Here is a 23820-nt window from a genome sequence, read left to right as displayed (position 1 = left end):
ATAAATTATTGATAGAACGGTTATGGAACTCTCTTCTGATGTGCTCATCCTTTTGAGGGAAAATTTCCATAAGAGATACAGCTATTGCCAGAGCGTGTTTGGCTTCAGATGCACATTTTGCAACAGTTTTATTAAATTATGGTCAATATAATGGATTTTTAAGGCCTATTCCCAAGTCCATGCCCATGAAAACACTGCATTCAACTCCAGAATTGCCTAATTGAGAAATACAATTTGCCCCATTGCCTTAGGTACTTTTACAGTACAAGAGAGGTTTTACATATTTATATTGAACAGATACTTGAAAGTATTGCCATATTACCATTACATCTGAGCAATGTTATGCTTGCACCATCTTCACTTACATAGCAGAAAATGTAACCTTGAATTACTGTTTTAATGTGAAGTGCTAACGCTTCATTGACTGCAGTCTGAGTTTCTCTTTCCACTGAAACCAATGACCAGGTGTACTAAATCATTTCTATCAGACTCAAACAGGTAAAAAAAGCTCCTTGAAAATGTTAGCAGACATCACACCTATTTGTTAAGCTAAACAGGTAGTTAAATGTTGGCATAAAGCTTGAAAAGAGACTAAAGCATCTAGGTGATGCTTCTGACCTCAGAAAACAGAGCAGAAGTGCTTCTCCCTTAAATCAACCGCGGAAGAAAGAACTTACTGAGAAATTTTAATCCTAAAATTCTAAGTACCAAGAAGATTTTCCTTTACACCAAGCAAGTACATAAGTAAGGCATTTTATGTTGAACAATTTACAAAATGGTATAACAAAAGCTATTTTTTTAAACTCAAGAATTCCATCTTAGTACCTACCTGTCAATATCCTGGAACCCAAAGGATCATAAAAGATGCAGTCTATTAAAAACAAATGCAAAGCATAACAATGTACTAAAACAATGAAATTAATAGTTATTGAAGTCTAGTTCAAGAAATTTCTCTTGGCTTTCAGTTGGTTTTCCCTACCTGGCCCATCCCAATCTTCAGTCTCTACAGCAAGCTGCCCTGGTTTCTCTGACCTTGCATCACCATCAGGTTCTGCTGCCTCCTGGATGCCTTCTTCATTGCCTGAAAAACCATTCAAAAATTACAGTATTAACATATTCCAATAGTGGCTTTTAAGCAAAGCTCCCATAATATCTCAACAGCTACATGCCAAAGTGAAAACATTTGCATGTCTATAAACAGAGAGAAAATTTTAAAAATATTAGACATTTAAAGATTCATGAGTTCCCACTGACTCAAAGAAGCCCTGAGTATCCAATACTTCCAGTTCCATGGAGAGAAAATCTTGGAAAACAGCATTTATTCCATATGCTTAAAAAACAGAATCACCACTTGCACCTGTAAACCAAAGCACATAAAATCACAGAGTCTCTACAAAGGAGAGAAAGAAATAAGCTTGTGACTTCCCCAGGAACATAGGCTTTCAGTTATGGGTTTTCTTGAACTGACACTTAAATGTTTCATATGTACTGCAGATAAATGGCACTCAGAACAAAAATATGGTCCACTAAATATTTTGTTTTATTTTCCCATAGCTAATGGAAAGCTAATCCATGGTATTTCAGCATTTAAGGAATTTGCCCTCAAAGTCATAATACACCAGTAAGTCCCTAAAGTAATTTTCTGCCTATCAAATTTTACTTAACGAAATGCTACATTTCTGATTAATTTGCACATTTTCACCATTGAGAAGCACCTGAAAATGTCTGTCTGCCTTCTGTTACTACCCACTACAAGGGCATAGACAGGACACACAGAAAGTATGTTAAGGTTAAATTTTTAGAGATGACCATCTAGTTTTTTATTTGAAGAACTGCTTGTTGAAAGTGCAGTTATTTCAAGAAAACAAATACACTAGACAAGCTCTTTGCCAAAATACTTTGAAATAACCACTATGATAACTACATGGAAGATGAGGGTTCACGTATTAACACAAAGCACTCAGGCCACAGTAACACATTAAGTGAAGTCTCTAAAGGCTTTTCCAGGTTTGGATTTTATTAATTTGTAGATTTTTTTTAGCACTAGCTTATCCAAGAAACTGAGGCATAAGAAGACACTAAGAAGAATTGAAAGAAAAAACAAATCTACGCAATTAACTACTTCAGTCAAATAGGGCTGATTATGGTTTAATTTTTTTATCCAACTTGCAGGAGACTAGTTTAAAAATAATCTCCCACAAAAAAGTGACAGCACTAGAAAAACAAATACTGTGTATTTTTCAAACTGAAAAATCAGACCCTTTGTTGATTTAACAACTGGAGACCAAGAGGGAGCAAAAAGCACAGCAATTAAGCAGTAACTTGTAATTTTTTTCCCCACTCATGATAACAAAAGCTTTAATTAGCAACGTAGGTAAAGAAATGTGATTACAACAAACTATGCCAGATCCCATACGTTATCACTGGAGCTATATTTATACCAGATAAGATTGTGACCCGGAGTTTTCAAGTACATGATTATATACAAACACTATAAAGTATTAACTTCATGTGTACATTTAACATCTTAAAATAACACATTCTTCCCTGCATTCATAAAACACAGGTTTTCAAATATGAAGTCTAAGAGCCTGATAAACTACTACTCACACAAACACAGTACTATAATCACTCCAGAAGTTTGACTGCAAAACTATAGTTCAATGAACCTGTGGTACTAAAAACATAGTCCAGAATATTTATATGCACTTGTAGTGTGTAAAATAAAACTTGAATACAACACAAATATCTAGTATAATTTTTGTGCTAAATTAACTGTGCGACTGCAGCCAGGCATTTGAAGTTCCCATGCTTCAGTTCAATCTGAAGTTACCTTTCAGAACAAAGTCCCAAATATGCTCATGTGCTGAAAAAGGTATCAAGTTTCTGCTAAGCAGTTTTAGCAATGATTTGTTTTTAAGCAACTAGCCTGTTTTGAATTACCATAGTATAACATTTGTATAGTTACCTTGTCATAATCAGACCTCTCCTTTCTTTGAGTGGACTGAAGAACCTATTGGACAAGTTTACCTTCGTTTTTCTATATTCATAGCAACTTAAAGCAGCACAAATTTGTCTTTCACTGGAGAGACACAAAATAAATTTTTCCTAAGTTCAGACCTGGCACAATGAACTCCAGTTTTCTCAAAAATGTTCTCAACTCCAGTTTTCTCAAATGCCATTCACAGTAAGGGCAATTCCTGGTTTTTAACTCAAGATGTTTAACCAACACAGACAATTCTTAGAATGTTCTTTGTATAGAATGCAAATGTTTCTCTTCCACTGCACATAACAGAGCTGTATGTATTGAATCAGAACAATAATATTTAGAAATAGTAATTCTTTTAGACAGAAAAGAAGCAAAGATAATTGGACAATTTAACCTCCAAAATATTAAGTTCTTCCAGGTTATAATATATGCCAACCTGGTGCTAGCTTGTAAATTTCAGCATTCTTCTAGTCAGTGCAACCAACCAAACAAATAAACAAATGAAACTATCAGAATTAAAAGAGGACAAAGTTAAGTGAAAAGATTGGGCTGAAAAGCAAAAGGACAGAACAACAGCTAAGGTACAAAAACTATAGTACACATTAATTAAGTATTTGGGAGATGAGGAAAAATCTGAAAATGTATGTTAGCAGCTAACTAACTTGCTTTCTCAGTGTTACATGAAGTGTTGCATGGTTTTCATAGTCAAGTTTTAATGAATTGATGTATGTCTAGTACAAATAGAGTAAATAAAATGCGTAGAATTTACATTAAGGAAAACTTTACTTTGCATATAGAATTATTCTTAATTATTTTCATTGATATTTTCTATTATTCCAAACTGTCAAGTGCATGCATTACACACCTGAAATATCACCACACTGATCTCTCCTGTTCTCCCACAGTACCCCAGTCTGCTAGTGAAACCAGCAGATGGCACATTACTGTGAATTTCTGAATCCACCAGGGAGTGAGGTCTATCCCAGGCTCAGCTGAGCATCAAGGTCAGATTGACATGGGCAACCAAAACAATCCGTTTGGTGCTGGAGACACTGCAACTTTAAAAAGCCAAAAGCAGGCTTAGCAGAAGAGCTGATAAAGCACATCTCTCAAGCTTTTTTTCCTTTTCTTTCCCCATACTTAAAGCTATTTTAGCAGCTAAAATTTGTTTAGCACCAAGGAGTTAATTTCCTTTCAGAATTTATTTTCTTTCCATTGTTTACTCTTTCTGTTCAGTCACTGACTACTTTTTGGTCTCAATAACACTATTTTTTAATATTTATTTTAGAACTGATTACAGTTTTCTGCAATTTACAAGTGTAGACACTTAACTGGATCCAGGACATTAATTATTTCTTTCTTCCAAGTCAAATCAAGTTCAGGTTTTTTTGCCTATATTTACTACACATTTGCTACTAGCTTGTTGATTCCTTTCTATTCCCATTATTTTTGGTTTTCTCATACTTTTCCTTTACTTCACTGCTCAATTTCGCTTAATGTATGTAAGTTAAAGCATAAATAACTTTTTCCCATCAACACCAAAGAGTGGTGTAAGTACTCTAAAATGAACCAATACCTGCTTCTGTTTAAGCAGATTTAAGTGAATTCTGTAAATGAATTCTATCCTTTAAATGACCATTGCATGAAGAAATACCCTTATGAGTAAGCACACATAATACCATAAACTATGTTCAATCATGAGTCAAGTATATCTACTGCAATTTCCACAACCTCTCTATACTTGGCATCAAAGTTACACTCTTGGCAGAACTGATCACCTCTAACCTTAGATGCCTGAAAGTTAAGCTAGTCCAGACTACTTAGGTAGACACTCCAATAGACAGGGAAGAAAGAAACCTCCTGAGCGATTTTTCCTATTCTAGGATGCCTGAGATATAAGACCCCTCAGTGTCAGAGAGCTGAAATGAATCATCCTCTTAAACACATAGCTTAGACTAGGAACCTATCTTTAGTCAGCTAAACTTGGAGGAAACAAATCTTAGACTTTTGCTGAAATGCTGAATACACAAAATACTGCTTAACTAAGAGGGGAAAAAAAAAAGTCTTATTTAAACAACTTCAATATGTAATGTAGATAGAATTGTCATCTTGACCTTATAATTTCTTACCAGCATTGATTGTTTCTGTTGTCTTCAAAACCAGTCCAAGTTTCTTGTTTTTTGTTTTGTTTTTTTTTAATGTGGTTTAAATAGCCTAATGTTTATCCAATAGACAAGTCACTGTAATTCAAGGTGGTAAAGTTGGTCAGGAAATCTGACGACGGTAGGAGAGACATTACCAGACACATGAGAGAGAACTCCAGCTTTCTCTGACAACACTGACAAGTAGGAAAGAGAGACTTGAATATTAACAAGTAATTTCACTTTAATCTTTTTAACAAATTAAAGACTTCCCAATTTGTACTTAATCAGCTTGTACCACAAGTAGTTGTGGTATTTTATAGAAGCACATGGGTTAGCAGTTCTTCTCAATCCTGCTGTTTTAATCCATGTTGTTCCTATCAGTATTAGGCTCTTACAGAAAGTCTTGTACAATATAACTATTGAACTTTCTTGACTAGGAATGTTATAGCAGCTGTTAGGCACTCTATAATGTATTTTGCAATCAGCTAAATCAACAACGTATTTTTAACAATGAACAGTTCAGAACAGACAGATCTACTTTCTTGTTCACAACTGCTTATCATGGCATAGATATCATGTATGTTTACCAGGTGCTTCCTATAGTTAGCATACCTTCACACAAGCCACTTACAGAAGATAAGGTCATAAAAGAGATGAAAAAATGTGCAAGCTTCATACACACATGGTTTTATCATCAGACAAAATAGCTTTGGGTGAAGGACTGTACCAGTCACAAAAAGTATACAGCAGTTTCTATTAGAGTGAGAGAATAATAAAAGTTTGAAATTTAGTTTGTTTTCCCTCTTCCTGGCAGCATAAATGTAAACTTAAATTGTTAACATCCTCATACAGCTGTTCAGAGTGAAACATCACTTCTCAATTATAATAAATCAGTTCAGAAATAAATTGTTTCAAAGCCTGGAGCACTCAGTAATGCCAAAAGAGAAAACAGACGCAATGCGAAGACTTGGGGACTCACTCACTGTAGACTTTCATTTGGCAAGGACATAACCTCATGGATGCTGACAGCCCAGTGTGACTGGCTGTGAAGAGGGAAGGGACCTGCTCCTTTCTGCCAGTCTACAGTGGCAGTAAGTCTCGATCCAGCCAAACAAGGATTCTGAGACTCTACATAGGAACTCGATGCCAGAGCTTCAGAAACTATAGATCAGCAACCAAAAACTGTCCTTTGTTATTCGCTTTATCTCAATGCCTGCAACCAGTAACAGAGCTTACACACACTGATAATCCTGCTCTTAAATCCTAAGAAACACGCTGTAAACTGAGGACTGTTGCCAGGAACCTCTCTTCAAAAGCCATACTCAGTAACTTTTGAATAAACCATATACAACTTAAAATACAAACACTTAATTCATTCCATGCAACTTACTTTTTAGCAGCACACACTATTCTTAAGAATATCAATGACAACTAACAGGCCTTAACTAACCTCCGTGTGCATTATCTCTTTTTAAAGTATCTCATGTATATATTTAACTATAATTGTAATGGCAATACAAGTTTCAGCAGACTTAAATCATTCAGGGTATAAAATAATGCAAAAAATAATTTTATAAGTTTTTTGGAATGGTAATAGAACTGTTAGAATAGGGAATAAAGATACTAAACAATATGGGAGGGATGTTTCCATAATTTTTCCTATTTGCCAAATTATATGAGGACAAGATAAATAATGACAGTGCCATGCAAATGGATTTACTCTACAAATAAAGAGAGAGAGGAAGAGATCTGGTGCCATCACTACCAGACTGTTATCATTTAATCTGATATAGAACAGAAATAGTTTCAGTGAAGCCCATAAAAATCAACTGAGACACCCTACGCTACAAATACAGAAAGTATGAGGAAAATCTGGCCCAGATGATTGATTTAGTAATGTACCTGAAAGAAACCAGCACCTGAACAAGTTAATCTACTGCATTTTATTTCAGACTATGTTAATCATCTCAATACTTTGCTTCTTTGCAAGCAATTATTGTTTTCTGTCATGCTGATTAACAGTCATAATTTCTCCTGGGATAAACCTCATTTGAAATAACTGTATGCTTCCATTTGCCCTAAGTACTCTTATTTGTCCAGCAATTCTCAGGAACAATGCATTGTCTTTTTCCCTGAGTTTTAGGATCAGACTGTGAATATTCAAGTGTTGGCAAGTGCCCACATATGTGCAGGAAGTTAGCTCTCCAAAATACTGGTATGAAACTGTTTTAGTTCCTATTAAAATCACCACTTTGTTTAATAAAATGACATCTTGACACATTATATTTTGGCACAGTGATCATGTTAAAAAGCAGTGTCAATTATTTCTAACTATTTCAGCTACAACACTTTTCTCCTGGGATAAGACACTGCAGTGCAGCACATTCATCTAGACTCAGTCTGGCCTTCCTCTTTCTCTGCATGCTTGATATGTTCTCATTATCACCACTGTTTGCTTTGGAAGTCCTTTCAAGACAAGGATCACTCATCCAAATGCATTTCCTGCAGAACACTGGAAGTGTTCACTAAATTGTATTCCTCACTTCCTTTTTATTAATAGGTTTTAAATATATATATACATATACATGTATGTATATACGTGTGTATATATGTGTGTGTACATATATATATATTCTAATTTTTAGGGAGAAATTCTATACACCTGTGCTACAAATGAGCATCATTCAGACATACTGGCTACTCCAAGAACTTCTATCAGTTTTTAAAAAAGGAAAAAAGTCTTGCATCTCTTCAATCTTTCCCTATTAAAACTTTAAATACAAGAACTCTATTAGACATATGCAAGTACTAGCCTGGGGTTCAAACTACATACCTCTAAGCACTTGATTAGAAAAGCAGCAGAAGCACATTTTAAAATATATTTACATGCCACAAATAAAGACTGTTGCTTAATATAATTTTCAAAAAATATTTCAATGGAAATCAACAATCCATGAGATTCTAAACCAGCCTGCAGCAGAACAGAGAGACTACTTCAGAGAAATTCTAACAAGTTTCAAATTCTAAGTTTGAAGGCTCTTATGGAAGTTCATATTTCAATTTAATTATATGACAATTCTGTTCCATCCATAATGCAGAAATATTCAATCTCCTGTAGGAATTCTTCATCCAACCAAGAACATCTCATTATATACATTGCAGCTTAAATCATTATCATATATTAATCCAGTTTTTATGTGACTTCCACACATGACTACATAAATAGCGGCATTATGTACCTGCTCCTACACAGTATAATCTTAATTTACTTTTTTGAAAACAACTGGATGTTTTTATTTGAAATAATCAATCCTTCAGATGGTTCAATATCAAAAGCAGCCAATTCCCTCTCATGGCACGTGTGTTCCCACATACATGTTGTATTACACACAATTTCAAAACCAGTCTAGGCTTCTGTGAGTCAAACCCAAGAAAAAGACTTACCAGTCACAAATATGTGCTTCTTTTTCTCTATCCATCAATAATATTTGTTTTATCAATATTTATCCAATGATGACATAAATGTGGCATTTGCTTTATTTATTTTTACTGATCCTTTCAGAGTTAAATTACTGCAAATATAGTACACAATGTGTGAGCAAGTCTGCTTTTTGGGTCTGAGTTGACAAGAATTTTTTTCACCCATGTCTTAGAACTCTTAAAAAACTCCTAAAACGTATTCAGAATTTTGCTGTCAGGGCCAACAAATAAGACAAAAAAGAGACAAAATGGACCTTCATTATAAACAAAATCAGAAACATATGTACAATACACATGAACTAAGACCATGTGGTGAAATATGTAATTTGTACATTTCATGTTTTAAAGATTACCCTTATTAATTTGTAATTCATATTCTGTCAAATTTGACCTCAAATTTAAGGCAATCCAAGTTCAAGTTTTGTGACTTTCTTGCAAGACGATATCACACTACTTGTTGTAACCAAATAATCCCTTCCTGAATTCTATCCCTAGCTGAGATAGAATTCAGAATTTCATTGTTCTTAAGAAAACCAAAATGTGCTGACTGAAAAGGCTGGAGTTGCTTTGATAAACTGCTTAAAGTTGAGTAAGCTGTTTAAGTGTTTCTTGCACATTTTCATTCTGTACAGTTAAAACAATGTTTTCTATTTGGATCTATGTATTTTTTCTTGAAACATAGCTTTCTAACTTCTTTTTGAGATATAATTTTCTGCTTGATGACCAATTATTTAATGTCTTGATTAGAACAAGAGTTTGCTTGTTTAACTTAGGTCAAATTTTTATCCAACTAAAGTTCATGTTAATACCTACCTATAGCTTTAAGATGGACTGAAAATATGGCCTGACAGGTTTAAACATGGGGTAGCAGTATATAAAAAGAAGTACAGAATAGCAGCAAATAAAAAAAGTACAGTATAGACAATCTTGTACTTTTTGTCTTGGAAGCCTTTACATGCTCCCTAGTGAATGGTGATTAAAAAAAAAAAAAAGAAAAAAGATCACTTCAACATTTTCAGATCTCTTTTTTCCCTTCTAGAAAGAAAACAGGTGATCCTCTGAGTTCCAGTAGCAGGAAGGAATGAGAAACCTTAAGAGGCAAAGCACAAGGCAAATGCTGATGTTCAGATGAAAAAGATCTCCTTTCATCCTGCTAGGATCCAATCTAATCCTGATTTAGTATTTTTCAAAGGCTGTTGTCAGAGAAGCACCTTCCTTTCTTTGTCCATATTCAGCATGTGACAAAAAGTATGAAAGATTAGAATCATAGAATTGTCAGGGTTGAATGTGACCTTTAAGATCATCAGGTCCAGCTGTCCATCCAGCATTGTCACTGTAACCCCTAAACCACATTATCCAGAACCAGATCCAGACACCTCTTCAACACCTCCAGGGATGGTGACTCCACCATCTCCCTGAGCAACCTATCCCAGTGCCTCAGCACCCTAAGGCCTAACACTGAAAAATGATTTTCTAGTATCTAAATCTTAATCTGAATCTGCATCGCCCCTGTTTCAATTTAAGGCCATTTTCTCTCATCCTCTCAACACAGGCATGGCAGAAGAGATTGAACCTCAGTACAGCCTCCTGTCAGCTTCATGTAGAGAGTGATGAGATACCCCAGCCCCATCTTCTAAAGCTGTTTTAGCTGAATGTGATACAGATAAACATAAGGGAACCCTTACTCTGGGGAATATGGGAATCCAGCAGTGTCACAAACATGCAGGAAAGTCAGTAAGAGGTAACTACTGCATTCTTGGAAGGACTAGTGCTGTGAGTTCTTATGCATATTCCAATTATTCTACAAGATGAAAATAGATACATGCCTATTCTGTCTCTGATTACCAAAAAAAATGAATGCATCCTTCATTTAGTCAGAACATCTACTTAAATAAAATGCAATGAATTAAAATAATCTAAAAAAATTGAAGGAATAGGAGCTCCAGCAGAACAGAAGTATTGCCAGGGAAAGATAATGTCAGGCGCAGGGAGGGGGGGGTGTCTGGTGCCAAGCAAAGCCGAGGGCTGTGCAATCACCTCTATCAGTGCTCTATCAGTGTCTACACTCCAGCCAAATCCAGAGAAAACAAGGAGTCAAAGATTCAGGTCAATAAGCTTATAGGCGATTTGCACAAACTGCTCCTGCAGCAAGGTAAAAAACAAAGTCATATTGGCTTTTCTTTTTTATTCCTTCTCTTTGAACTCCTTGGTCCAAACACACCCTCGAAATGTCAGTGTTATATGCAAGAATTTAAAGAGCTGAGCTTCTTAATCCCGTTAAGAAATAAGAACAAAGTTGCCTGTAAAGATCTCCTTATTGAGCTCAAAGTGATTATGGTATAGCTGCCTTCTGCTGATCCTACTTCCACTTGCTATAGCAAAAGTGGTAGAAATTTGCCAAGAAATCCATTACTGAAAAGGGGAAAAAAATTGATTAAAATATTGCTGGGTTTAAAAAAAAACAGGGAGAAAATAAAGAAAAGAAAGCATAAATCTACTGCTTGATCCAGAAGCAGAAAAGAGCAAGCATATTCTTAGTCACTACATGCGTAACATGAAAGAAACAAGGAATATTTACACAGTTGCACACAGGCATACACACTGACACAAAGTCATACTCCAAAGGAAAAAGGGACACACAGAAATCCTTTTCAGGGTGTTATTATAGATAGCACGATAGCTTTGCACATGAAGAAAGAAGGGATAGACTAATACACAGACGAACTCAGCTTTGTATATGCTTTCTTGTATGAGGTTTCACTCTACAGCTGTTTCTCTGAATCTCAAGCCCCGGTGCACAATCAGGTCACGTGGTTTAATAATAAAATTTCCAGTCCCAAGATGGAATGGCAGGCTAGTAACAACATACATGAGCATGATTATGTGTACAGGGACAGAAAACTTAGCTCAGGTTTGGAACTCATCCCTTCCTGTCCAAGAAAAATAGGAGAATATAGAACCAGGTATATGGTCAGTATGCAGGCCATATATTCCCTGTGTTTCCTTCTTGCTGACTTGCTGTGTATGAGTTTTGGACTGCACTGGATCCCCCTCATTCTCCTCTTCCTCCAGAAATAAAGACAACCAATGTATCAGGAACCTGAACCACTCAACCAGCTACAAACACACATCGCTGCAGACATACATAGAAGTGTGGGCTACAGATCATAAAATCATTGCATCCTGAAACAATCACTGTCCATCCCATCTCATGTATCCTCCCTATCACCCTATGTCACCAACTGAAGCAGAGTTAACACTGGGAAGCAGAAGCCATTTGCTTTCGCATTTGCCACCAGGACTTTTAAGGCCGCTGAACCTCCTCCCACTAAGGGCTGCTGCCAATGCTTCCTTGTGATGAAGTAACCATGGAAAACCTACAACACGAGGAACAAGAGCAATAGTCATACTACAAGCAATGAGCAGGAGAATCTGACACAAATGTCTTGGCAAGCAGCAAGAAACGAACCTGTCTTCTTTCACTAATTATCAGATACGGACATTCCTTCATTTGCCTCCTTCTTCTGGTAACAGTCCAACATTTGCTCTTTTGATTATGAACCTCTTCCATTTTCTTCTCTTGCCACTTTCCTTCTGTGAACACAGCTACTTAACTAGCTACTAATCTCAAGTGATCTCTCTTACTGTTTAAGACAATTTTCCTTTGAGAGTTAAACCCTCATTGAACACTTCTGCTAGGACGGTCACAAGGAACTGTAATTTCTTTAGCCAGTTACTACCACTACCAAGTCACCAAGTCTCCTATTCTCCTTCCTGGTTACAGAGAGTAAAAGATGTCACCATATGAGCATAGCAAACTTTCTAAGTAACAGACAAGAACTTTATTCTTCCTTAGGGTATCTAGGCAGGATGACAGCAGTCAGATACCCGAAAATCAACTATAAACTACTTCACAAATAATCTTGATTTAGAACTTTGATTTTTTACCTCATCACCTTCAACTTGGCCTTTGTATTATTCTGTTGTTTTTCCCTTCCCTCTATCTGTCCTTCTGCAGATATTACCCCTATCATACTTCTCACCTTTTTAAGCATCACCTTATTTTCTTATTCTAACTTACAGAAAACAAAATTTAATCTTTATGTCCTTATCCCCTGGCATCCAAATCCAACCTATTCCTGTTCTGCATAGGAGACAGGCTACTTTCTGCTTACATAGACTGCTGAAATACTGACATTTAAGTAATAAATTTTCTACATCTGAATTGAATCTGAATTAATCTGATACAGACTCTGATTCCAGATGCCCACTGATTAAAAAAATATTCAGCAAGGGAGATTCCAGGCTAATAAAGTCTTTGTGTGGACAGCATCATCAGATACCCTCTTTATTAGCAGTACAGCAATTTGTAGTAACTAAACATAAACAGCAATTTTCAAAGGCTGCTTTCAAACTTACAAAATGTAATGCACTATCATCAAGGCTACTTTCTACAAAGATTTTGGTTCTAATTCAAGCATAGAGATCAGTGCAGATTTGTAATAGAACATCACTATCCTGTTTCCAAAATACTCTCTCCTAATCTCACTGTCAAAACTGCAAATAAAACTTAACTGCCATCAGTTATGAAGCTCTACATCCAAAAGGTTAAAAAAAAAAAAAAAAAAAAAAGAGTTGGAAGCTTAAAGCAATCCCTGACAAGAGTAGGCTGGTAATTTTCATTTGGGCTTTGAATATTTACATGCTTAAACCGCTGTTCACTTCTTCACATTTGAGTGTAAATGAATACCACATAGGAATAAATATTCACATGCAGCAAAGTTAATTTTGTGGTACTGCAGAAGTGTGGGAGAGGAGGAATTTTCCAGATTTCTTATTGTAAAAGCCATTAGTGAGCAAAAGGAGAAGGGAAAAGTAAGAGCAGAGAATCAAAATTTTGAAAACTGAGAAGTTGTAAAATGACATGTAGCTCAATCAATGTGATTAATTTGCTTCACATTTTGCAGAAGCTTTCGCCTTCACCTTCTGATTCTGGCAACTGTTCTGCTGAATCTACCCCACAAACCCAAATAAGATGAGAATGACAAGTATGGCTTTATAAAGGTTCCTGTTGGCAATTTAGAAAGTAAGGGCCTGCTCTCTGGTTATAATACTATCAGACACAGTTTGACAGGGAAGTCTCTTCAAGAAGCAAAATTTACCAAGTTGTGAACCTGTAAGTCCTCTATTCTCATTCCTCAAAATTAACTGTAACTTCAGTAAATTTTTGCCTTCAGTACCTAGTTGGTATAGCAAAAAAAACCCTGGTTTTAGGTGGTACTTGAATTTACAGAGCTGGGTAGGTATAAAAAACATACCATGGATGAAGCCTAACAAACACCTCCTCCCCAACAGCTGTGTCACTTGTTCCCCATGCCTCTTGATTCTTGCAGGAAGCCCTGCTACTCATTTGTCCTCTTGCTCTGGGTCAGCTGGGAAGAAACCCCAGGGGAGGGAAATAGGAAGACAGGACAGATAAAATTTATATCCAAGAAAACAACTTTACTTTCTAAAACCATTAATGGTCCATGCTAACAAGGGCAGAATTCAGACAGCATAATGGATTTCCATGACAGTTCTGATATATTTCTGGGAAAAGGAAACCTGTTGCATGAGAAAACATATATCTACACTTATTCTTCCCTTATTTGGAAATACTTGCCATTTACAGGCTGCCAATACTATCAAAGAGCAGAAGAAAAATCAAAAGTCAGGCCCCCAAAACAGAAAATAGACTGACTTTATTTATTCTCTATAAACTATTTGGTACACACCTCATTTTCATGCTTTTTCATTTTCATAATGTCTTTTCATTCATGGTGTTAAAAAAATATAGGAAAAAAAGAAAATATTATTTCTCATACGATCTTTTAATTTTAATGCTGAAGCACTACAAAGAAAAACAAAACGCTATGAATTCTTAAAAGATTCATGGGGAAAAAAAAAAAGATAATTGGTCTAAATTTTAGTATTTACTATATAATAGGCAAAAACCCTTCTACTAAGAAAAGGACACAAAAGAAATTGTTTGCTTTCCAAATTACTTTTGTCTTCTTAGCATTTCTCTTCAGAAAAACATAGGCGGGCTCATGCTAATGACACTTAAGATGTGACCCTGAAGAAGTAGGACATTCAACAGGAACTGAGACATTAATAAAAACCCAGCACATTTCCATTCTCCCATTCCATCTTTTTCCAGGGCGATTCCCAACGTGCTTCAAAGTGGGACTTTCTGTCACACTGCCTGAGATGGAGATAGGTTAGAAATTTTTTGTGCCCCTTGATCCTTAGAAATCTTCTTTTCAACTCTTCTTCTGCAGCAGTTCCACTGGAGAGACTTAAGATGCTTTTATAACTGCAACACACAAACTTCTGTGAAGTCAGAAGGTATTTAGCCTGAAGAATCAGCAGATGTGCTTAAAAAAACATATAATCAAGATAATCAAGATTCAGATTTAAATGTATTCCCATTTGATGCCTGATCTTTAATACAATGGCCTAGATTCAGTGATTTCCCTGAAAGATGTGATTATTTAAAGGGAAGAACCAAGATAAACTGAAACTCAATGTAAAGTTGCAATATTGACAGGTATTAAAAAAATTTTTTTTTTTTTTTTAATGTCACCTCAAACTATAGTATTTTCCACTGGTAGGTCCTGGAAATGCATTAAGAGAGGTAACTAAATCAAAATTATATGATATGATATGAACTAATAGTGGAACATAGTATTCCACTGCTGACAAGACCAATTCAAGAGAGACCAGTATAATAATTATGCAAACAGTGGTTTAAATATTTATTTATTACTGCCAATAACAGGAGGAGTACTTTTTTTCCAGCTAAGGAAAACGGTGTCTGAAAGACAAGTGAACCAGTAAACACGAACTGTAGCATTTATTACAATCAGTTACAATAGCAGCAGTAACTAATTTTTCCTGTTTGTAAAGAATCTATTGATGATCTGGGGTCTCCTCATAGTAAGATTTGTAGCAGCTGAACTCCAAACTATGGATTAGACTGTTTTCATCTCTTAGGGTGACTTACTAAGTATCAAGAACCTGTAGAAGCTATATAGAGGATATACAGAAAATACATTGTAATGCCTTTGCCACTGATGACTGAAGACTCTAGGAAGGACTAATATTCTGCAGTCAGAACACTTGACTTATCTAACGGACTTATTTAACTTTGTCCAAGACAGATGAAAATAATACAAAACCAGAAGCATGTCAAGTTATCATGAGAAAATGTATGTCAATATCTGGGAAAGAACAGAAAGACAGAGAAACCATCAACATCCTAATGCCTGAGGGAATTGTGGACTAACAGAAGAACATCACCGTAACAACTTCAGCTTTTGATAGGCATCCTTACCTGCAGAAGACAAACAATAAAGCAATCAAGTGGACATCCGGCAGGAAGAAGGTTAATTCAGTGCTCTAAATAACAATAGTGTGTTTTTCTGCCAGCTGACTGGGAAGCAGCACAACCTTGCCCTTGCAGACTGAGCTGGTAAGAATGGATTGGTGTGTCTTATGCTAAAATACCTTGATCTTCAATAATTCACAAGTAACAAGCGCACCAAAAACATATTTGCAACTTCAAAAGTTATCCTTTCACAAATCAAGTTTTCTGCTGTGCATAATAAAGTTGATAATAAGCACTATTTTATTGCTAGAATCTACAGACACAATCTGTTTTCCTAGCAATGTTTTTTAGTCAAAGAAGCAGTGAACAGACATGCTGAATTGCTAGCTTCATATCTGATAATATTTGAGTTCTGGGGCCTGTTGTCTACAGTTAAATATATAGGAAATAACACTAGGAGGAAAACATTAAGGCAAGATGATTCATGTCTCTGAAAAGTGTCTTTCAATGTAACTAAGTATTTATCCCTTACTAGACTTAATTTCACAAGTGACTCTCTTTCCTGTTTTAAAGGTAGCATTAATAGGGCTTTTTGTACATTTTAAACCAAAAAATATCTTTGACCAATTGGACAAAATTTGGCCAGTATTTTCTCAAGAGGTTGGCTACAATGATTACCTTTATTACAAAAGTATTCCACTTCTTCACAGCTCAGATTTTCAGGCTCAAACTCTGCAGAAAAGCTTTCCTCCAATGGAAAGTCTTCTTTTGAGATAGTATCATTTTCCTCAGACAGGCACTCTTCTTCTTCATCCTCAGTGGCATCTTCAAGGGGCCCTTGAAAAAGAATCAGGGACACTGTGGCAAAACCATCTAACAGGACAATGTGAAATAAAACCTTAGTGAACTTCTAACTGGCTTTCTTTAGCTAGTTTTTGCTTTCACAGCTGTGTTCAGCATTTATTAGAATTGGACAAGTAACACTTTATGGAAATGGAAATTGAAAGTGACTTTTCCTGATGACTTCAAATCACAATATGCAAAGTTTCATTAATAATATGTATTAATAATACTCACACATGGGGGTTTTTCATTATTCACTGGGCTCTACTATTATACTCAGACAGTTTTAACAGCTGAAATCAAAGCTGTATTTGTGAAACAACATAAATAATGAAGAGCTTTCTCTTGTTTTTCAGTGATTGTTTTTGATGCTGAATTACAGTACTTAAAATGTTCCTTTACAAGCTTTGTTAATCAAATTAAAAGTACTGACAACAGAGAAATACTACAAAGGTTTTGACAGCACAAACTTCAGCTTATTCCGTTATTTTCCTTCAACCGGCCCCTGATGGTATCCATGATCATTCATGCCAGACTCTTTAACAGATTGTCAGTCAATGGACAGGACTCAAGAGACTATTTATTCATTTCACAGAGGCCAAACAAATGTCCTGGTAAACTGCCAGCCCAGGGCTACAAAAACACAAACCAGTTACAGAAACAGGGCATGAGTTTGAATTTGAAATGGTAGTCTGAGGTCTTTGACTTTTCCTCCAGTTACCTAAAGATACTACTGCTACAGATCCTCTTGAAGAGACCACACCAGACAGATTATAATACATAACACCAAGGTTACCAATTAGAATATGCTCAAAAACTGAAATCTTTCTTATATACACATACTTCAAAATCATTGGTTAATAGCAACTATTTGCTAAAGACATCTCTTGTGCAGGATGTAGAATTTTACCCTAGATTTAAATAGAGATTTGAAATAACTGAACATATTTTAATTTAACAAAGATTTTATTAAATGTCAGTATGTTTCAAAATCCATCTTAAGACTGGATTTCAAAAGAGAGATTTCATTATACATGGCTGAGGCTTGAAAAAAAATTACGTATTTCACTCTCCAATGAAAGCACAGCCTCATTTATAATTGACTGAGTATTTCTTCTTCAAAATGAAAGAGAGCTAGCTAATGAAAAAAAATGTGATTTGTATTTATATGGTAGTTTTATGGTATTAAATACACTATACCTATATAATCTATCATGCTGAGATACAATACATAAATGATTCTGTTATGTTCAAGGAAAAGGAAGGAATAAATTCTTAAAGAAATCAAATATTGACTGCACTCTAATTTTATGTAATTTATTACCAACCAGTGACTACCTACATTTATTAAAACAGCAGAATTCACTTTAGGCTAGGTTGTGTAATTCTTGCTTCAGAGGAATATGATGGTTACTTTTTATTGAAATTGATTGAGATTCCCAGCTGGGATTCCATAAATTAATATAGCTTACTATCTTTCATGGAAATATGACTCTCTGTGCCAGCTGAGAATCTGACCAAATGAGCCCACTTCTGTAGACACATACTCGCCCACAGTAGCTGTCATTCAAGAATATAGCTCCTAAAATAAGGGGCTATTATTATGGCTGAAGAAAGAAAGATTCTCACTATCAAAGTATCCATTACTGTTAATTGCACCTTCCAGCCATGCTGGGAAAAAATCCAGCAAGTTCATATGCAGAGGGAATGAAGAGTGGCTATGGCACTGTACAGAACAGAGAACAAAGCACGAGCACACGCTGGAGCAGTGTGCTGCAGCTGAGCATGGGCACTCCAGGCACCTTACGTGTGTCTAGGTTCTTGAAATGAAAGCACAAGGGGTTCTGCAAAAACTATCAGAAATACTACTCAAATTTCATTTGATTATTAATATGTGACATTGTCAGTAGAGCCAGTTACTGGTGTGAACTCCTAGTAACATTTGGATAAATAAACTAGGAAAAAATATGCTATTTTAATGAAATGTAAATTTTTGCCAGGTATAAAAATGTATTAACACCATATTTTGCTTCATTTAAAGTGCAGCTATAAGCCTAAGAGATTTTCCAAATGTTTTAAATCTGAGGAAAAAATTTAAACTTCAGCCAATATTTTCAGTGAAAGTCAATTTCCTGCTGAATGACTAGCTCTTTGTTATTGACTTTTACAATGTGTCTTACAAAATACAGCAAAAGCAATTTACCTGCAAGTAATGCAATTGGCACGTATATTAGGTCTGTTTCTAGATGTTAAACCAGTTTGTTTGATCAGGTCACCAACATGTAATCAGCAAGCTAATAATCACTGTATGCTAATTAGGAAAAGAACAGAAATGCAGTTGCTATGCTTTCATTTGCAGCAGTCATGGAAACACACTTTAGAATTCCCATTGACACTCCTTCCAAGAAAGGAGAAGAAATACAATGTACATACCAGCTTCACAGCACTGTTTCAAACCCCTGTCACTCTGCGGGCCAGGACTTTATTTCTTAAATCGATCTTAGACTAAAAAACATAGTGACTAATGCTACTATAGATACATTCTATGTGTGAACAGGTATGTAATATTTCCTGAAGTTATATGTCCAAGCATTTGCAAACATAAATGTAAATGCTGTCACATCCCAAGGAGATCAGAGGTGTGCATGCATCTACACCAGGATTTGCCTTGTGCACGCAGCCCACTTACAAAACCCAGCAAAGTTTATCCAGATGTATACAGACACATATCAGAGTTTTACCTAACGGGGACTGGCATCAGAGCCCGTGCACCAAACATCAGCAATGGTAATTGCTGAAGTTGGAGGATTCATGCGTAAATCTTTGTCTAGGTTTCAGGCAACTGCTGCCTTGTCTAATCCTACAACCTGATCTTTGGGACAAGTTCTGTCTTATGCATGTTGAGCTGTCTTTCATTTTTTAGATGTCAAAATACAGTCAGCTCATGTCATGCCCAGAGCTGGTATATTGTAACTGATAACTAAAGAGTAAGGCATTGTACAACATTAATAAGACCAACTCCCAAGAATGAGATCAAAATTATGTATTTCTCAGTTGCTACTTTCAAACACAATGATTTCTGCAGCCATTTTTAATTTTACTCAAACAGAGTGGGTCAAGGAAAACACTAAAATCCAAAGCCATTACAAGGAAATATCGAGTAAATTCTCTATTCTTGACTATCTAATTACTTACACATAAACAGACAAATAAAAACACATTTTCAGAATCTCACAATAAAGAGTGTATGGAACTAAATATTCTTCACAAATGCAAAAACATTAACTATGCAGGCTTATGTTTGCCTGATTTAGTCATGTGCCAGCAAAAACCTCTAGCCGGTACCAATAAATTATATCAGCTCGAGAACTAAGAATTTATCAGGTTTGAAGACTTATAGGTAGGTATCAGAATTGGCTAGCTCCTCTATCTAGGGAACAACCTGCACAAAAGCCACTGCAACTTTTTACCTGATTTAAAATACTTAAATGTGTTTTAAATCAATAGAGTTTCCTTCAACTCTTTTCTGTGACAGTGCTTTTTTTCCCCCAGTTGTTGTTATGTTCATATATTACCTTCAACAGTCCAAATATAGGTGAGTCAATTACTTTAGTACCATGCTTTACCTTCTGCATTTCTCTAAAATTGTTGATTTAATTTAATAGTATTACTCACATTACTTAAACTAATCATGTAATTAAGTACTTGTGGCACAACATGAATTATGTCTACTTTTATTTCAACTGGACCAGGGCTAAGGTCCCATCCTGTTCTGCTGAAAAATCCTTTTCAATAACTGCTGATTAAGTGTGACTTTAAAGCCAGTAGCCATAATGACAGAGCAATGAAAATCCTAAATTTGCTATTACTGAAATTCATCTGTCATAGTGATCTGTCAACAAACAGCTCTGAGATATGATTAGACTCTTTAATAATTAAAGCAGTAAAATTTCAAACTTAAGCAGTTTAAGAATTTAGATGAATAGTTAATTCCAGAGATAGTCTAGATGTTTGTCTTCTCATTTCAGCAATTCTTTTCATATTAGCAGTTTGTAAAAAGCTGTGATGCAATATAAGGAGAGGTCATTCTGAAATGCTTCAGATTAGCTAGATAATGATGAATAGTTAAGAATTCCCAATCGCACAAGGTAAAACCTCAATTTCTAATCTTAAATGGTGGTAAATTAATTTGAGGAAAATTAAGTCTCTATTAACTTATTCTGTATTTTTCATGAAACACTAAAGAAAACTTCTTCCTTTATAAAATGAGCAAATAAGCATTGTTGTACACAAAAGAGGATTTAGAGGAGTTGAGTACTTTACTTACTCGCTTGGTACTTACTCCAATTCATTAATATTTACTGATATGAACATAAATCTCAACTCCTTTTGCAAACAGCAGAGATAAACAAGACACAGTAGAGAACAGTACAACTAGTGACAGCAACGAAATAGTCAATGTGGTAGAAATCTGTATGGCTTAGTGGACACAGTAGTACACTTTGAGAAACCACCACTTATAATTTGATACAAATAACAGTATCCACTGAGGAGAGGCTGACTAGTGCATGTGCCTTCATGGAGAAAATTACTTCTGATTGAGGGCACTTTGCAGCCCAGTGTGGGGAAATCCGAGCTGTGCTCCCTCATTTGTACCAGATTTACAGGCACTCAAGGACATATTTTTTTAGCACTATTATTAAATGCTAAATAAACAGATATTCCTAAAGTAACATATACTGTAATGTAAATGCAAACATGTAGATGCAAGCACACAAAGATAGCTAGCTAAGTGGCAATCCCAACACAGTGAGTAACAGATGCTACCTCAGCACTTAAAAGGACAGGCGACATTTAACAAAACAAAACCAACACTGCAATAATATTAATAAGACATAAGAGTGTGAGAATGAGCCATCAGAAAAGGATTTACAGTCACTTAACAAAAGACACTTTTTCTACAATAAATACTCCTCTTAACACAAATTTGAGCATCGAACCCTTTGAGCACATTAGTCCTGATACATCAATGCTTGACTCCAGTTTTATGGTACTATAACTGTAAGGAAATAATTGAAATTCAATAACATTAAACTGGGTAAGTTCTGTAATAATTTCTCATAGTCAAATTCATCAGACTTCTCACTAATGAAACCACTTAAATGCACACTCAAATTAAACACGTGCTTAATATGCTTTCCTGACCAGTGTTTTGCACTTAAAATACATGTATACTACTAGAAAAGTATCATTGAAATAATTATCTAATGAAAATGTGAAGTGGTTAGCTTCCTTCTCACCTACCAATATTCTCCTACACTCCCACAGCAGCAACATAAATCAGTTCTCTTAACAAATTAAGAATGCCTCAGAAAGCCTACAGTACTTGACAGTGAGTGGCTGGGGAGAGCTAAATGAGTATAATTAGCAATAACAGTATTAAATAGTAACAAATTCAATAAATCAGAAGCCTGAAATTCACTGGATCAACATCAGACATTTTCCATGTTCTGTGGGATCCATTCAGTACTTCCTAGGAAAACATGCTGCCACATACAGATTATCCTTAGCTTATGGTAAGACCTAGGTACGTGATGCTCTCTGATTACAGAGAGAAAAGCTTCAGAAAAATCAATCCATTTATCTCCTGTTTCAACATGAACATTCATTCAAAGCAGAAACGATTACATAAGACAAGCAGCAGGCAAGCACTTCCCATTAATTCACACTGTAGGGAATTTTTTTCCTAAAAATTCAGTCAGGAATACTAAAAATACAAGAGATAGCTCAATTTATATAATTTAAAATATGGCAATGGGAGTGAAGACACTATATGACAATTAAGAGTGCTCTTCTTCTTGGGAAATTTTCCATAGAGGACTTCCTTAGAGATTTCTCCATCCTCTTCAGCCCAATTGTTTATTAGTTATTTATCTTAACTAAAATATTTCTGTCATTCCTATTACATTTTGAGCTATATTTAAGAGATGCAGTGCTGCCTGTGCACATTGAACCTCTCCAGTCTGTTTAGCAAATTGGCTGAACTTCAGAACTTTTGTCCAGATTGGAAGATTGCTCCAATTTGCAAGCAATTCCTTACATCTTCATTGGGGTATCCAAGCAGAATGAACTATTTCCCACTTTCAAACTGGGAGAAACTATATGGCCATGATTCAGTGTTGAACTTAACGGAGGGAAAGGAAAAGAAACACTTTTTTGGATACTATAATCTATACCAACCTGATGCAATTGAGCTTAACAGCAAGAAAAAGGTATAAAAGTATATTTCTGTAGGAAAAAAAAAAAAGTTATTTTTAAACACGTAAGTTCTTCCTGCAGCCACTCACTTTTAACGTAAGTTGCATCAGGGGATCTGGTAGGAAGGAAACATTTTTATTAATTTTCCCCTTATCTGTAAGAAGAATGCTGATTTTTTTTTTTTTCATTTACGTTCCTTGCCTGCAGGTAGCAGACCAAGAAAATCATATAGCAGAATTTTTTCCTTTTGATTAATTTCTTTCCATGTGTTATGTTATTTCTTATATATAATTGATTTCAGGTTTTGCTTGTAGCTGTACATCTTTTTATATCTGTACCTGCTGCCTTCCTTCAATCAAGAAAGTTGAAGGAAATTACCTGAATTTTGTTAAGTTTATTAAAAAAAGGAGCTCTGTGAATATTTAAATTGAGTTTTGAAATGGTAATACAAGAAAGATATTAGAGAATTTTAATAGTAGGTTCAATTTGACCCACAGACTATTGTAGAAAGGGTCAAATTTTATTCAAATTATTTCTTTACAAAAAAAAAAATGAACCCTTTGATTTTATTAAAGTAGATTAATATTCTTCACTGCTAGGTCTTTTGGCACTTCGGTGCATGACAGCATTAACTGTGCTTGTATATGAACTTTTCAAAGACCTTTAAATGTTCCAGTAATTTGGAACTTCACTTTCATTTATCCTCTTGTCTTCTTTTCTCTTACCATTATCCAAGA

General features: G+C 35.3%; 1 protein-coding gene across 1 annotated transcript in view; it reads right to left on the bottom strand.

The window, feature by feature from the left end:
* The window catches only part of ZFPM2 (zinc finger protein, FOG family member 2), a 253351-nt gene extending 233713 nt beyond the window's left edge, over positions 1–19638 (bottom strand). The window contains exons 1-3 of the mRNA XM_062514895.1: positions 19572–19638; positions 16661–16855; positions 980–1081 (exon numbers count right to left, since the gene is read on the bottom strand). Coding sequence (XP_062370879.1) covers positions 980–1081; positions 16661–16855; positions 19572–19638 — 364 coding nt within the window. The remainder of the gene's footprint in view (positions 1–979; positions 1082–16660; positions 16856–19571) is intronic.
* Positions 19639–23820: the final 4182 nt, after the last annotated feature.

Source organism: Cinclus cinclus, chromosome 1, assembly GCF_963662255.1.
Source record: "Cinclus cinclus chromosome 1, bCinCin1.1, whole genome shotgun sequence".
Taxonomy (NCBI): Eukaryota; Metazoa; Chordata; class Aves; order Passeriformes; family Cinclidae; genus Cinclus; species Cinclus cinclus.
This window is presented reverse-complemented; position numbering and strand designations above follow the sequence as displayed.